The following is a 16,381-nucleotide window of genomic DNA, read 5'->3' on the forward strand; positions in this document are numbered from 1 at the left end:
AACCCAGCATATACTAATATATTAGAAATAACAATATCACCACCATTTATTTTCTTTAAAACACACTGATAATTAACTACTCAATTAATTATATAACTCACCAAGTAATCAAGACTAATAGTTTGAAAATCATTGAACTAAATTATTATCTAAACAACTGTTACAAAAGAAAAAAATGATTGAAATTGTACTTAGATAATACACTTTAATAGAAGTGTTATGCTAACACAATAAAATTCCAAAACAAGTTTCCTTAGTATATGGGACAATTATTCATTCAATTTTATTATTTTGAAAAAGGACTAGTTAATTAGAAACAGAAAGAGGAATTTTTTTTTTAAATTAAAAAAAAGGGGGGTTTATTTACATAGTTTGGGAGGCTAAAAGTCCAAACAACAGAGCACAGGCTCTAACAAGTGACCTCACTGGCTGTGTCACTTCGGGGCAGATTGCCTCACTGCTAGCAGAATCTCAAGGCAACACATGGTATCATATGGCAAGAGGGGGGTATGTGTGTGTGTGTGCGTGTGCGTGTGCGTGTGCGTGTGTGTGTGTGTGCATGTCTCAAGGGGATTCTTAATTTTTAAAAAATCTAAATTTACACACAGCTCATTATATGAAGTGCTAATAGCACAATTTTTTTTTCACAAATCCTTGTATTAAATCTTTAAGGTCTAACATTCAGGAAAAAATAAACTAATGATTTTCAACAGATGACCTTGTTCACCTTTCACTGTGGCACTTACCTCAGCAGTTCGCCTTGCTTCTTTAATCATGGACTCTAATCCACCAAAAACACTGTTTGTTGACTTGGAAGCCTCTCCATCAGATTCACTATCATCTGAATCATTTAGTGTTACAACCACTGACTTATGCTTTGGAAGCTACAAAAGCAATATATTCGTTACCCTTGATAACAAAAGTATGGCTAGTCTTTTCTTTGCTCTACAACAAATGGATGTGTGACCTTGGACACATCATTTAACTTCTTTGAATTTTATATACAAAAATAATGAAGTTCAACAGGACAGTCTAGATCTCATTCTGGTTATATTACATAATTAATTCTATCCTAGTCTACCATTACTGGTTTTATGCCTACAATATAAAAGTCTATATTCTTAAAGTCTTAGACATTACTATGATCATCTTCCTCAGTATTTTATCTTCCTATAAAGAATCATGCCACTTAATGTAACTCTTAACATCAGTAAAAATTATATTAATAATTCTACATAATATTAATCCAACTGGTCTTTTGGTTACACAGAAAGTAAACAGCTAAAGTTGCAGTACATAACAGAAGGAAGATTTCAATTTTACTTTGCTACATTTACGCTGCTTTAAAAACATTAGGAAATGAGGTAAAAGAAACTGTCATTTCAGTCTCCTTAATAAAGATTATAAATTCTTCCATTATTGCATATTAATTAGTTGAAAAATAGGAATAAAGTATTTTTAAAATGAGAGAAATAAAAATATACAACTTGTTAAAACTGACTCTAGGAAAAATGTCAACGGATCAATTCTGTAGAAAAAAAGTTGAGGAAATAGCCAAGGAAAGTATACCACTCTGATTAGAAAACTTTCCCAAACATTATCACCAAACTCTACCAGTTTTCAAGTAAAGATGCTGCTCTAATTTCAATAGTAAACTTAAGATTTGTATTCATATATAAATATATTTGTAAATTTTGCCTTTGTTTTTACCGAGATCACAGTTCGTGGAAGACGAGGTCCTCTATGAAACTTTGGATTCTGTATCCTGGGTTGAGATACTGTATTAATACTGACTATTGATAGATTGCTTCTTGGCACAGGCTGTGAATTGTTCAGAACTGGAGGTGAAGGTGGGTCACTATTACTGGATGTTTCCTAAATAAGACAGATATAAAACACTCCACATGAAAAGAAATTTCTGTTACCTTTAAAAACTTTAAGCAAATTACTCTTACAATCATCTGTACTTTGGTCGAAGGCCCACTAAGCCCCTAATAACTAGGGGGGAAAAAAGTAGGATTATACTAAAATTAAGCTTAAGAGCACCACCTAGAGGTTCAGGCACCTAAATTACCTCGGTTTTAAAAGCTCTTTTATTTGCTAGAGACTTAAGTAGTTCTTCTCGAAGCAGCATTTCTTCCTCCTCTTCCTCATCTGCAAAAGGTGGTTTTGGAGGCTGCTCTGGATCCTCAGGTGGGAGAGGCGGCAAAGGTGGCAGAGGAGGTAGAGGTTCAAGAGAAACACACAAGCCTTCCACATAAGGCTGGCTCAAAGGTGGCAAAGACTATTTTTAAAAAGACATAATTAAAATATAAATGTTATCAACTCCAAATATTTATCTCTAAAGCAATATTAAATTAAAAAGTAAACTTTAGGTTATTATTTTAGCTGAAAGTATAGTGAACTAAGTATATTGTACATCTCAAAACAAGCCCAGAATTCAACCATCATGAGAAAGTAATGCTTTTGCATTCTAAAAAATTTTTTGAAACATTTATAAACTAATTATAATTATAAACTAATAATACAAACTTCTCTGTTCACATTCTAATCTCCATTAAACATTTTAGGAAATACTGGAATCACAATGCCTATATGAAATGTCACATAGGAATATTATTCTTACATGAAAATAAGTAAAAACACTAACACAAAAATCACATATTTAAATAAAAAATGTAAACTAAAAAACTGAAAATTAAAACTGGGAACCAAAACAATTCTGAGAATAATCCCAAGTACCTTAATGTCAAAAACGTACTAACTCTAAATACATACAGAATGGCATTTTGGACATTACCTATAAAGGAAACCAGTTTTACACAAATGTTTTTGCTTCAAAGACCCAGTATCTCTCCGGGCATTTAACTCATTTCTCAATCCCCCCCAAAAGTTTCAAGGAAAGAAAAAACATTTTCTCTTTCACTCTCTGTTCTAATATTCCTCTTAACCATAAGACACCAGGTATCTTACCTAGCAAATGTGAAATGGAAAGGATCCCTCTTACCTATAAGAATAGATTCTTAATTTAGAAATAACTTCAGAACTTTTACTTTGTGATTCTCCACTTTCTGTTTTTCTTTTTTGAGAGAGAGAGTGTGTGTGTGTGTGTTTAAATGGGATTGACAGTTCTTCTAAGAGAGGGAAAAAGAAAATAACTTCCATAGGCAATGACTTTCTCGGGAGGGCTGGGTTTTCAACTTAAAAATATCTGCGTTTATCAACACAAGAGAGTGGAGAGATTTTTTGAAGTATCCCGTTGCCTCAAATCTCAATTTTCCCAAAAAAGATGGGCCAAAACAGTAGGTAATTTTTATTTTGGCTTGGAGCAAATTCTGAGTAGCTACCAGCTGCAAAGCAAGAAGAAAACAGGAAACATACGAGGTACTCAGAGAAAGTGAATATGAAATTAAAAATTAGCTATGAAAAATTCCACTGAACAGATAGCTTGACCAAGCTTACACAATCAACTTAATTTTATATATTTCTACCTGTTAACATTAGTAAGCAATTTTGATTTTTAAAGCACTCCAAACCTAACCATGCATTAATTGCCAGTTTTTCGAAACAAATTAGAAAAGACAATGTAACACAATTTCTTAGGCATCATTACCAAGTCTGACTTACAGAAACCTGGGGAGGTGGAGGCAAAGAAATAGATGGTGCTGAAGAAAAATATCCCAATGAGCATTCAGAAAAGAATGGTGGTTGCATTGGTGAAGGTGCTATAAAAACAAAAACAAAACAAAAAAATGAAAAAAAACTTTAGATAAGCGTTTAATAATAGAAACTTCGTGCTCACCTCAGCAAAGCACATATACTAAAATAGAAACATTTCAACTAGAACACAATAAATGTACAATTTGTTTGAAGAAATACACTTCCATATAGAGTGCAAATTAGAATTTCAGCAATCTCTGATCAAACTTTGCAATCTCCATGAGTCCTCTTCCTATTTAAAACAGTGATACAGTGATCTCATTTTTCCCTTCATAGGGAGCAAAGCAAAGTGAAGATGTAGACAATGTACTCTATGTAGAATGCAAAAGGAACTAGATATTTAACCAAGAAAATACTAATTTTTTAATATTTTAAATTAATCTAACATTTCTTCTGTATCCCAGTTGTCTTAAAAGTTAATACAGACATAATCCACATGCCTTAGACAGTGTTGACCTGAATAAACACTGATCTTAAGATTACTTCTTAAAAATTAAGTGTCTGTGGTTAATATGGTAAAAAATTAAAATCTGAGAAAGTTGAGAATAATTTTCTTTATAAATTTTTACAAAATTATTTTAAAAGCAGAGCATTAATAATATTGTCAATACTTGGGAATTGCAATGAATCATCTCAAGAACCTGAAAATAAGAAAACTGATGACTAACCAGATTTAAATCATGAAATAAAAACATAAGATTATCAAGCATCAGTCTAAAACAACAATCTGAAAATAAGCACTTTTGGTAAACATTGCCCAAATCATATGCACTTTGCTTTTTTCTAGTCTAGACACACAAAAACAGGATTTTAGTTTTGATTTGGTTTTAGAAAATGACCACAGAGAAGAAAGTACTGATTATGCAATCTTCCAAATACTCCAGTTCCTGGAATGCCAACTGTATCCTATTATGTGCCTCAGACCTATGTTTTAAATTACTGAGAACAAGTCTCCCACAGCCAATCACCTGTGAAAATCATCAAAAGCCAAGTTTCCCAAGGATTTAGCTCAGTGGTGCTGCCGCCAGCCTTGCAAGCACAAGGTCCTGAGTTCAATTTCAGGTTCCAAAAAAAAAAAAAAGCCAAGTCTCTGGCTACCAAAGAGAAGAGATTCTAGGTCACACAACTGAATAAAGCACAGCCCTGACAGTAGAAGCACTACCACTGGAAAGAGGAACAAAGCCTAAAGGCGAAATAGATTTTTATTTCTTTTATTTTATTAAAGCAGAAAGAAACCTGGCTATAAAAAGACCACAGAGTTGTTTCAAAGAGCAACGTTTTCATCATTCCCACAATCTTCACTTTTTAGATCAAACAGTTCACAAAGTTTAAACAACGCTTTTTTATTTAAAGGCTATCTAGGAAAAAACATTTGGAAGTAAAGGTTAGTATACATTTCAGGTTTGCCCCCTAAGTATTTATAACACCAAATGTCTATGGTTATAAAATTCATCAGCAAATCTCACTTCATTACGAATTTCTTTCCCAGTTTTAATGACCATTCTGTAATAATTGTGAATATATAAATGTTTCCAGTTTTGGCTCATACCTGGAGAACTGGTTTCACTATCTGTATCCATAGCAACTTCTTCATAGTTATCATATTGATAAATTCCTCCTCCACTATCAGCAGGCTGCTTGTCTAAGGATCGCCTCAGGTCAGGATCTGAAGACTAAATATACAATAGATTTTATCTTAGTGCTGAATCAAAGCATTTTCTGCCTTAGGCTACAAATTATAAAAGAACTGATAATTATTTTCTAAGGAACAATATCACAATTATTCAGTTAGACCTATTATACCAGATTTTGGAAAATCAATTTATGACAGGTACACTGTGGTGGACATTTTATAAATGCAGCATCAGACAGAAAATGAATCTAGCAAGTACTATCTATACAGATGAAATCCTCCATTGTTAGCTGGGCCACTAAAAAATTGGCTATTTCTCTATAAAATAAGATTACACCAAGCTCTTCAATACTTAGGGCTTCTGTAATAACTACAGAAATAAACACTAGTTTTGTCACCAAGATTATATGAGAATGTTTCCCAAGAGACAATCCCCAAACACTTTATGAATAAAATAATAATATCTGAAGATTTTAAACTCTGGGTCCATATGTTTGTGTAACACTGTGTTATTTTATTTCTTATGTTTCACTTAAAGAAATAGTTTATAACAAACTGAAAACTAGCAAAACCTATCCAGATGGAGATAAAAGAATAATGCACAAATAATGCAATACTTAGAAAAATAGTCTATCAAAGTGCTTTCTTTGTTTTGTCTTCTGAGACAGGGTCTCACTGTGTATAGCCCAGGCTGGCCTCAAACTCTCAACAATACTCCTGCTTTAGCCTCCCAAGCGCTGGGATTATACACATGCGACACCATGCTCAGCTTCAAAGTGCTTTTAAAAGTTCCAAATTGAATATTTACAATATTCCTCACTTAAACAAACCTAACTCTTGACACCCTCCAAATAAAGAACTGTTACTCTTTACTATTCCTCTAATTTTCATTAGCACATTCACATTAGTATAGGTGAAGCTCAAAATTCCGAAAACACTGTCACTAATAGCACTAGGTCAATATTAAATCTCCAGTTTACTTTCTGACACCACCCAAAAAACACAATGACTGTCATAATCAATGACATACATAATAATGTTCAACAAATACTTGATGACTAAATACTAAATTACTACAGGATGACTTAATATTATTTAAAATAGTCCCTATCATAGCACATTTCTCATTCTTCAATATTAAATCATGAAAAACTAATGAAACTCTGTCCTTGTACTTAAGAAACAGCTACTTTAAGAGTAAGCCCTTACCATAATTTAGTAATTCTAATTTTTTTCTAAATGGAAAATGGCCAAAACACTCAGTCTTTGCTAACCAAAATTTTAACTTCTTATAGTATCTGTACACATAAAACATTCATTCTTAATTATACCTTATTTTTTCTCCCAATAGTTACTTATATAAGCTCTATCAAATATAAAATATTTATAAATTTTTCTTAGCTAATTCAATCTATAAGACTACAAAGACACTTAAATTTTAATAATGCTTTGATTTTACATTTTGCATTTCTTACTTTACTTCTTGACCTCCTCTTTCCACCAACCAACTTCATGAATCGATTGTACTGCTCTTCTTGATTTGAGAGATCTCGAATTTTTCTGATTTCTTCTTCCCTTTTTCTTCTCTCTTCTTCTTCAGCTTGTTTCCGCTGGTCCTCTTCTTTCTGTCTTTCCTGTTCTTTTTGTTGCTGTAGTTTCTTCCATGCCTTTGTCTGTTGCTTCCTCAATGCTTGCTTAGCTTTAAATGAAAAATACAGAAACACTGGTATCTGTTACAGTTAAAATTTTATAAGACCTAAAAGATAAGAGCTCCAAAAATTATTTTCACTATCACTGACTCATGTATACAGTTGCACCTCTTAAATTCTCTTTATATAGGACTGTTCCCCATTTCAGGACACTAATTCCTCAGACTCAAAACTTTCTGAATTAAGATCTTTCAACTATGACACATGAATTAAAATAATTAATAGAAATAATCACCTGTAGTGCTAACTTTCTTGGCCGAATGTGTTTTTGTACTGGTTTTAACTTTCTGCTGTACAGTCTTTGTCTTAGTCAACTTTTCTTTGCTTTCTTTCATCACCTGCTGTTCTTTTTGTTGCCATTTTTTACTGGCTGACTGAAGAGCCAAAAGACGAAGCTGTAATTCAGAGAGTTCCTCTTCATCTTCTCCAAGTTTCTTTAATTAAAAAAAAAGTAAAAATTTTAAATTCTATTCTTCAACCTTAAACATTTTACCAAATCCAATCTTTTATTAGAATTTAAAGTTAGTTTCGAGGCAAATATTTAAAAGGCAAATATGGATGAAATAAAGCACTAATTTACTTTCTATAACTCAAGCCTGTAATTTAATTCCTATAATATAAACACAGTAGATCACTGAGTGAGGGATATGTGTATAGATGTAAATGTACAGAATTGGAAGAGAAGAGTACCAATGACAGAACAGAATGCAAAAAAATGAAACTTATACAAGTTAAACAACATTTAACAGGGCTACCCAAATTTGAAACTGATTTTAATTGATGGCAACAAAAGCAAGAAGAAATCAAGGACCCATAACAGGTAGGAAGTGAACAATGAAATGGTTCCATAATCAAGTAATTCATTACTCCCAAGTAAGAGAGAACACAGATAAAGATTCCAATTTGCAAGCCTTTTAAAATATATTCTTTAATTCTTTAAAACAGTGTTACAATGTTGAATGAAATAATCCAGACACACAAGTTTAAATACCTTATGGTATCTCTCTTTTGAGTGAAGCAAACTACAAACAAATAACACAGGATGGAGAGAAGGGGACAAGGAGATGGATCTCTTGCATTAGGGATATGGTCCAAGAGAAAAAGCATGAAGGGTGAGGAGGAGGGGAAGAAGAATTAAGTTGAATAAAGATATGCCATGTAAAGGAACCTAATAACCTCAATTAATGAAAATGTCATATGCCATAATATGAGCTAAGATCAATAATATCAACAAGAATGAAAAATAGGATAGAGAAATTGAAGGAGGAGGGAGTGTGGGGGAGGGAAGGAGAAGAGGATTAAAATAAAAGAGAAACAAGCTGTAGTATGTACATGTATCCACTCCCCACGATGACTGTAAACTGCATAAATTGCAAACATGTATTAATAAAATAAAAAATTTAAAAATGCTTTAGTGTTGAAGGAAAAAATCTGTAGAGACTTGCTTACATTTGAGTATTTTGTTGTAAAGCTAGACATTTATCTGGATATTTTAAATATTTTGAACCCTTTACGCTTCTTCAGGGAAACTAAAAAAGGAAGAAACATTAATAGCATATGTTTGGGAACTCTTTCCAACTGAAATAACTCCTTAATTTTTTCTTTCCAACTTTTTAAAATTAATTTTTTAAATATATAAAAAGATAAATGGGGTACCTTGGCATGCTTTGATACATGTATACACTGTTTAAACCAAAGCTAAACATATCTCCTCAAACACCTATAATTTCCTTATAATAAAACCATTGAAAATCCTTCAGGCTTTTTGAAACATACACTCCATAACTGGAGTTGCCCTACTATGCAACAGAACACTAGAACATTTTATTCCTAACTGCAGCTTGGTATTCACTGATTCATTCCCTCTTCTTCCTCTTTTTAGAGATAATTTTAAAAAATTAATCTATTCTCCACATTTTAGCTAAAATATAACTGAAAATGCCGGGCTATCTGAAACAAGAGGTTTTTAATTGGAAAGTATGGATTTGAGAAGGGAGGTGGGAAGTTAGAAGGGCCCTTTAAAGTTACAGTAGGAGTGAAAAGACTCAAAATCTAACATTGCAAAATGTTAAGGCTCACTTACAACTTTTTATTGGTGAACTGCAATTATATATTTTTCTAAAAAATCCAATTACATTTTTGTTATTACTAAGCATAAAGAAAACAGTAAGTCCTACCTTATGGCTTCACCTTAAAATTTATTACCATACCTAATTGAATTACCATCACATCCTTTAGTACTTCAGTTAACCAAACCAGAATACAGTTACCCTTTCCACTATAGAGAAATGTAAGTAAGTAACACATTTTAAAATTATCATGATTCTTCTCAACTCTAAATCACTTCAACATACCGAATTGTGTTGCTTGGTACTGAAATTCTACAGCTGTGTTATCCAATGTGCTAACAGTGAGCCACATGTGGCTATTGAAACTTAACTAAAATTAAATTTAAAAATTTGTACCTACTTTAACACCAATCACAGTTCAAGTTTTTAATACCCACATGTGGCTCACAACTACCATATCAGAGAGTACAGCTACAGAAAATCTCCATTATTGTAGAAAATTCTAGTAGAAAGCACTCAAAAAAATTATCAACAATATTCCACTGAGATTTTGCAACTACACTACAGTGTTTAAATGACAAATCTTAACTCTGTCAAACAACTATATGCTACCTGAAATAGCTATCTGAACAAGAGTATTGAATCAATAGTCAAAGAACGTCATTCAATTATTACACTGGTACCTAATTCCTATGTAACTTTAAGCAAGTCATTTAATCTACCCAATTGAATCCTACTTCATCTATATGACATATATAAAGTCAACTTCGTAGGGTTATTGTAAGGATACTAAAAACCTGCTTTTGTGTATGTATCTGTATGCATATCTATCCAAACATCTGCGTGTCTGTCCTATCATTCTTAAATCAGGACTATCTTTCCTAAAACTCCTAGGCTCTTTAAATAATTTTAATTTACAAACTGAAATTTTAAGACAAGAAACTGTAGATATTTTGGATTTCTAATCCAACAAAGAAAAGGCTTGAGTGATTGAGGGGCATTTTACAGATTAAACAGTTTTTGATGCTTCTGCACTTTATTCGGTTGAAGCTTTGCAACAACCCAGGGAATTCACAACATTAAACTTATTTTGGGGAAACAACATAAAGACAAGCAAAAGCTTAATGCTCATTTAGCTAATAAGAGGAATTACAAATTGAAATCAGGTCAAGGTCTATTTCCCAAGTTTTCTCACAAAGAATAATCCATAAAAAAAAAAAAAATCAGAAAAGAAAATCTCTGGATTAGTATTAAAAGTTTCAAAAACCAGCTGAATCACCACTTGCAACGCAGGGGTAGGGGCTTTCGGGCCAGAGTACCACCGCTCCCAGCGCACAGGAAGGGGATTCAGGGCTGCCATACCAACACTCCCAGCTCAGAGGAAGGGGCTTCCGGGCCACCTTACCATCGCTCCCAGTGCAGAGGAGGTGAGCTATGTGGGCGCCAACAGCATACCACCGCCATCAAAAGAAGACACATAAACAAGTCTCAAAACCAGACTTCCAGATCACCTACAGCAATCCCAAAGGGAAATGACATGGAACACTGATACTCAACCACCTGGACTCCCTGAACTGGCAACAAAAGAAGATCTGGAAAAAATGAAATCAGAAACAATTTCTCATATAACAGCAGAGATTGGGTGGGTAGTGCAAGACATGATTAATAAATCTAGAGAAGAGCTGAGGAATATGATGGAATTCCAACATAGGAAACAAATGGAATCCATAAAGCAGATGCAAACAGATTTCCAGGAGATTACAAACTCCACTGAAAGTCTAAACAGCAGAATGAGCCAATGTGAGGACAGAATTTCAGATATAGAAGGTAAGATTGCAATTAATGAACAGGAAAAGAAAAATTGCTTCAAAATTGCAAGGGACCATGAGAAATCAATCCAGCAGCTGCTAGACGATGCAAAGAAGAAAAACATAAGACTGACTGGAGTCAAAGAAGAAACAGGAGAGAGTTCAGATGACATAAAAAAACTGTTCACAGAAGTGATGGCAGAAAACTTCCCAAGGAGGGGAAAAGAACTTGACATACAGATAAGCGAGGCATATAGGACTCCCCTATATCAAAAAAATCTACAAAAAATAGATCAAAAAAAAATCTACAAATAGACATATAATAGTTAAGATTCCAGAAGGCCAACAGAAGAACAAAGGTTCTACAAGCAGGTAGAGAAAAGAAACAAATTACATACAAAGGAAAGCCCATCAGAATGACAGCAGACTTCTCAACGCAAACCCTCAAGGCAAGAAGAGATTGGAGTGAGGTATTCCAAGCCCTATAGGAAAACAGCCTCTAACCCAGACTGATGTATCCTGCAAAACTATCTTTCAAAATTGATGGAGAAATAAGATACTTTCATGATAAAGAGCACCTTAGGAACTTCATGAATACCAAACCAGCAGTCCAAAAAATTTTAGACAATATCCTAGGAAAAGACAATGAGGATCACAACCCCAGGAAGCACAGATGAATGAACTCATTGGGCACGACAAGAAATTAAATGTAAAGGGGGAGAATCCAACAAAAAAAAAAGTCATGGCAAAGACAAGTCAATATGTGTCAGTTGTAACCGTCAATGTTAATGGTCTCAACTCATCAATCAAAAGAAAAAGACTGGCAGAATGGGTCAAGAAGCAAGATACAACAATATGGTGCATACAAGAACACACTTCATTCAAAAAGAAACTCGTAGACTGAAAGTTAAAGGGTGGAAAACAATATTCCATGCGACGGGAACCTGAAAAGAAGCAGGAGTAGCTATCTTCTTTGCAGGTCAAGTGGATTTCAAACCAACACTGATTAAGAGAGACAAAGAAGGACACTACATCCTCGTAAAGGGAACAATCCCACAGGAAGAGATGACAATCATAAATATATATGCACCAAACACTAGTGTGCCCAACTATATAAAACAAATACTAATGGACGTGAAAAGTCATATATGCACTAATAATAGTGGGGGACCTCAATACCCCACTGTCACAAATAGATAAATCAACTAGACAAAAAATAAGTAATGAAATTAGAACTCAATCAAATGCTTGAACAAATGAACTTAACGGATGTTTATAGAGTGTTCCACCCCACAAAATCAGAATACACATTCTTTTCAGGTGCACACAGGTCATTCTACCAAGTAGACCACATACTCGCTCATAGAACATGTTTAAGTAAGTGCAAAGGAACTGATGTTATCACCTGTATTTTATCAGACCACAGTGTGATGAAATTGGAGATCAATAGCAAAAGAAAGCACAAAAATTTCATAAACACATGGAAACTGAACAACTCACTGCTGAAAAACCAATGAATCACAGAGGAAATTAAAGAAGAAATCAGACAGTTCCTTCAATTAAATGACAATGACAATACAACATACCAGAATCTATGGGACACAATGAAAGCAGTCCAACGAGGGAAATTCATAGCAGTGAATACGCATATTAGGAAAACAGAGCAAGCCCAATTAAACAACCTGATGATGAACCTCAAGCGTCTAGAAGAAGAAGAGCAGGACAAACCCAAAGCTCATAGAAGGGAGGAAATTATAAATATCAGGGCAGAAATCAACGCAATGGAGACTTAGAGAATGATACAAAAAAATCAATGAACCCAAGAGTCGGTTCTTCACAAGAATAAACAAAATTGACAAACTCTTAACCAACCTTATGAGAAAAAGGAAAGAAAAGGCCCAAATCCATGAAATTAGGAATGAAAAGGGTGAAATTACAACAGACCCAGCAGAAATCCAGAGGATCATCAATACCTACTTCAAGAACCCATATGCCAATAGGATGGAAAACACAGAATATATGGACAAATTCCTAGACACATATGAATTACCAAAGTTGAACAAAGGCCACCTAAAAATTCTAAACAACCCAATATCAATCAATGAAATTGAAAACATAATTAAAAACTTACCAACTAAGAAAAGCCTGCATCCTGATGGCTTCACTGCTGAATTCTACAAGACATTTAGAGAGAAACTACTGCCACTACTGTTTAAACTCTTCAATGAAATTGAAAGGGAAGCAATACTCCCAAATTCATTCCTGCAACCAAGCTTCACCTTGATTCCCAAAGCAGAGAAAGACCAAACCAAAAGAGAGAACTATAGGCCAGTCTCACTAATGAACATAGATGCAAAAATCCTTAGTAAGATAATGGCAAACAGAAAGCAGAAGATCATCAAGAAGATCATACATACACCTTGATCAAGTGGGATTCATCCCAGGGATGCAGGGATAGTTCAACATACGGAAATCAATGAATGTAATACACTATATCAATAGAGCCAAGGACAACAACCATATGATCATCTCAATAGATGCAGAAAAAGCATTCAACAAAATCCAACACACATTTATGATAAAAGCTCTTCAAAAAAAGGAATAGATGGTTTCTACCTCAATCTGATAAATGATATCTATGAAAAACCAACAGCCAGTATCATACTAAATGGTCAAAAACTGAAATCCTTCACACTAAAATCAGGAACAAGACAAGGATGTCCACTATCACCACTCTTGTTCAGTATAGTTTTGGAAACATTAGCCACGGCAATTAGACAAGAGAAAGGAATAAAGACAGGAAATGAAGAAGTCAAATTGTCATTATCTGCAGATGACATGATAGTCTATGTAGATTATCCCAAGAACGCCACCAAAAGTCTTCTAGACTTAATAACCAATTCAGTAGAGTAGCTGGATACAAGGTCAACACACAAAAATCAATTGCTTTCCTCTACAAGAACAACAGACTCACTGAGACAGAAATAGGGCAAATAATTCCTTTCACAATAGCATCTAAAAAACTGAAATACCTAGGAATCTACCTAACAAAAGAAATCAAAGACCTCTTGTCTGAAAACTATAGCACTCCGAAAAAAGAGATTGATGATGATATCAGAAAATGGAAAGACATTCCCTGCTCCTGGGTAGGAAGGATCACCATAGTGAAAATGGGCATACTTCCAAAACTGCTATATAGATTCAATGTAATCCTAATTGAAATATCAGCAGCATACTTCACGGACCTTGATAAAACAATCCAAAAATTCATTTGGAACAAGAAGAGGCCTAGACTAGCAAAAGCAGTTCTAGGAAACAGAGACACGGCAAGGGGTATTACAACCCCGCAACTCAAAACTATCTTACAAAGCTACTGTGATAAAAACAGCATGGTACTGGCAAAGAAACAGACCTGAAGACCAGTGGAACAGATTAGAAGATCCCGAAACAACACTAGACACACACAGCCATCTCATCTTCGATAAAGGAGCCAAACACCCTCACTGGAGGAAAGACAGCTTCTTTCATAAATGGTGCTGGGAAACTTGGGTTTCAAATTGTCAAAGATTAAAACTACACCTATATCTCTCACCATGCAGTAAACTAAAATCAAAATCGATTAAAGTTCTAAATATTAAAATAGAAACGCTGAATCGGCTGGAACAAACGTTAGGTAGAACTCTTGAAGACATTGGGGAAGGAAAAGATTTTATGAACAAATCCTCAGTTGCCCTTGAACTACCACAATCAACAAGTGGGATCTCTTCTTATTAAAAAGCTTCTGCACAGCAAGAGAAACCACCAGCAGTGTGAAGAGACAACCCACAATGTGGAAAAAAATCTTCACCTGCTGTTCCTCAAAGGTCTACTATCTCGAATCTACACAGAACTTAAAAAAACAGACCTCCCAAATATAATGACCCAGTCCAAAAATGGGCATCTGAAATGAACAAACATTCCTCAAAGAAGTAGAAATAGCAAACATGAAAAAATGTTCAACATCACTGGTCATTTGAGAGTTGCAAATGAAAAGAAAACTGAGATTCCACCTCACTCCAGAAAGAATGGCTGCTATCATGAAATCAACCAATAATAAATGTTGGTGGGGCTGTGGGGAAAGAGGAACCCTGTTCCACTGCTGGTGGGAGTGTACACTGGTGCAACCACTGTGGAAATCAGTATGGAGCTACCTCTAAGAACTAGGACTGGAAGTCCCATTTGACCCAGCTATTCCTCTGCTGGGGATCTTCCACAAAGAATTAAAAAAGAATCATACCACAGTGATATATGTGCACCCATGTTAGCAGCACAGTTTGTAATAGCTAAAACTTGGAAGCAACCCAATTGCCCATCAACTGGAGACTGGATACAGAAAATCTGGGGTTTTTTATAAAATAGAGTACTACTCAGCCATAAAAAATAAGAAATTAGTCGTTTATAGCTAAATGGATGCACATTGAGGCCATACTCTTAAGTGAAATAAATAGGACACACATGTGTAAATACCAAATAGTTTCTCAGTGTGAGAAACTGAAAGTGTAAATAAGGACTAAAAGGTATAACAGATATTGTGAAATAAGAAGAAAAAGGGCAAAGGGGAAGGGGAAGGGGAAGTGGGAGGGGTAGGAGAAAGAAAAGAAGGGAATGCAATTAATATGAGAAAATTAAAAAATGGAAACAAAGTCTATGTAAATAGGTAGGGATGGAGGGGTTGAAGGGAGGGCAGGGGAAAGGGGAAATATAAGAACCAAGAGATTATGTAAAGGTGCAAATTTCCAATGATGAATGTCACTATATTGTATACCTACAATGTACCAATAAAATAATATTAAAAAGTTTCAAAAAACATACAACAAAGATTATTTATAGATATGTATAACACTTCAATGTAACATAATATTCAGAATCCAGTGGAGAAAGACTCCAAGATAGCTCTCCAGCTAGCTCTCCAGAATTTATCTAAAGGCTTATAACCAATATAATCATTGCAGTAACAAAAAGCAGGCTAAAGCAGTGCAAAAATCAGTCTCACAGAGTTAGCCAATCTCAAAGAGCAGTATCTTACCTTTTCAGATAGAATATCTGAGGTACTAATTCTTCTTGTTAAATTTTGTTCATCTTCTAATCCTTCAAAACAAAATAGCAACTTCTGAATACTCTAATACCCACAATTCAATCTAAAATAAAATAATGCTATATATTTAGTGATGATTATTTTAAATGGTTATCATTAGAGGGTCTCATTTTCTCAACCTTTTATCCAAAAGAAAAGAATGCCATTAAAGAGAATAAAAATGTAACCAAGTTTTCTTTTATCAGCATCATTCTGAAACTTACAAGGCAAAATTATTCAAGTATTTAAAACTACAATAAAATGGCCTTTGAACTAAAAATAATCATTTCAAATAAAAACAAAATTTATGGAGTAGATAAAAAGCAAAA

The 16,381-nt window shown here is 34.1% G+C and overlaps 1 protein-coding gene across 2 annotated transcripts in view; it reads right to left on the reverse strand.

Annotated features, from left to right (window-relative positions):
• Positions 1–16,381, reverse strand: part of Zfc3h1 (zinc finger C3H1-type containing) — a 55,621-nt gene that overhangs the window by 27,187 nt on the left and 12,053 nt on the right. The window contains exons 3-10 of one of the 2 annotated variants that reach the window (XM_004845034.4): positions 16,005–16,066; positions 7,298–7,496; positions 6,829–7,052; positions 5,270–5,393; positions 3,628–3,725; positions 2,075–2,284; positions 1,711–1,875; positions 747–884 (exon numbers count right to left, since the gene is read on the reverse strand). In XM_004845034.4, coding sequence (XP_004845091.1) covers positions 747–884; positions 1,711–1,875; positions 2,075–2,284; positions 3,628–3,725; positions 5,270–5,393; positions 6,829–7,052; positions 7,298–7,496; positions 16,005–16,066 — 1,220 coding nt within the window. The remainder of the gene's footprint in view (positions 1–746; positions 885–1,710; positions 1,876–2,074; positions 2,285–3,627; positions 3,726–5,269; positions 5,394–6,828; positions 7,053–7,297; positions 7,497–16,004; positions 16,067–16,381) is intronic. The other variant, XM_087192428.1, reaches the window with a different exon arrangement.

This window comes from Heterocephalus glaber, unplaced genomic scaffold (genome assembly GCF_053883595.1).
Source record: "Heterocephalus glaber isolate CG9 unplaced genomic scaffold, H.glaber_assembly_v1.0 deba00001571, whole genome shotgun sequence".
Classification (NCBI taxonomy): domain Eukaryota; kingdom Metazoa; phylum Chordata; class Mammalia; order Rodentia; family Bathyergidae; genus Heterocephalus; species Heterocephalus glaber.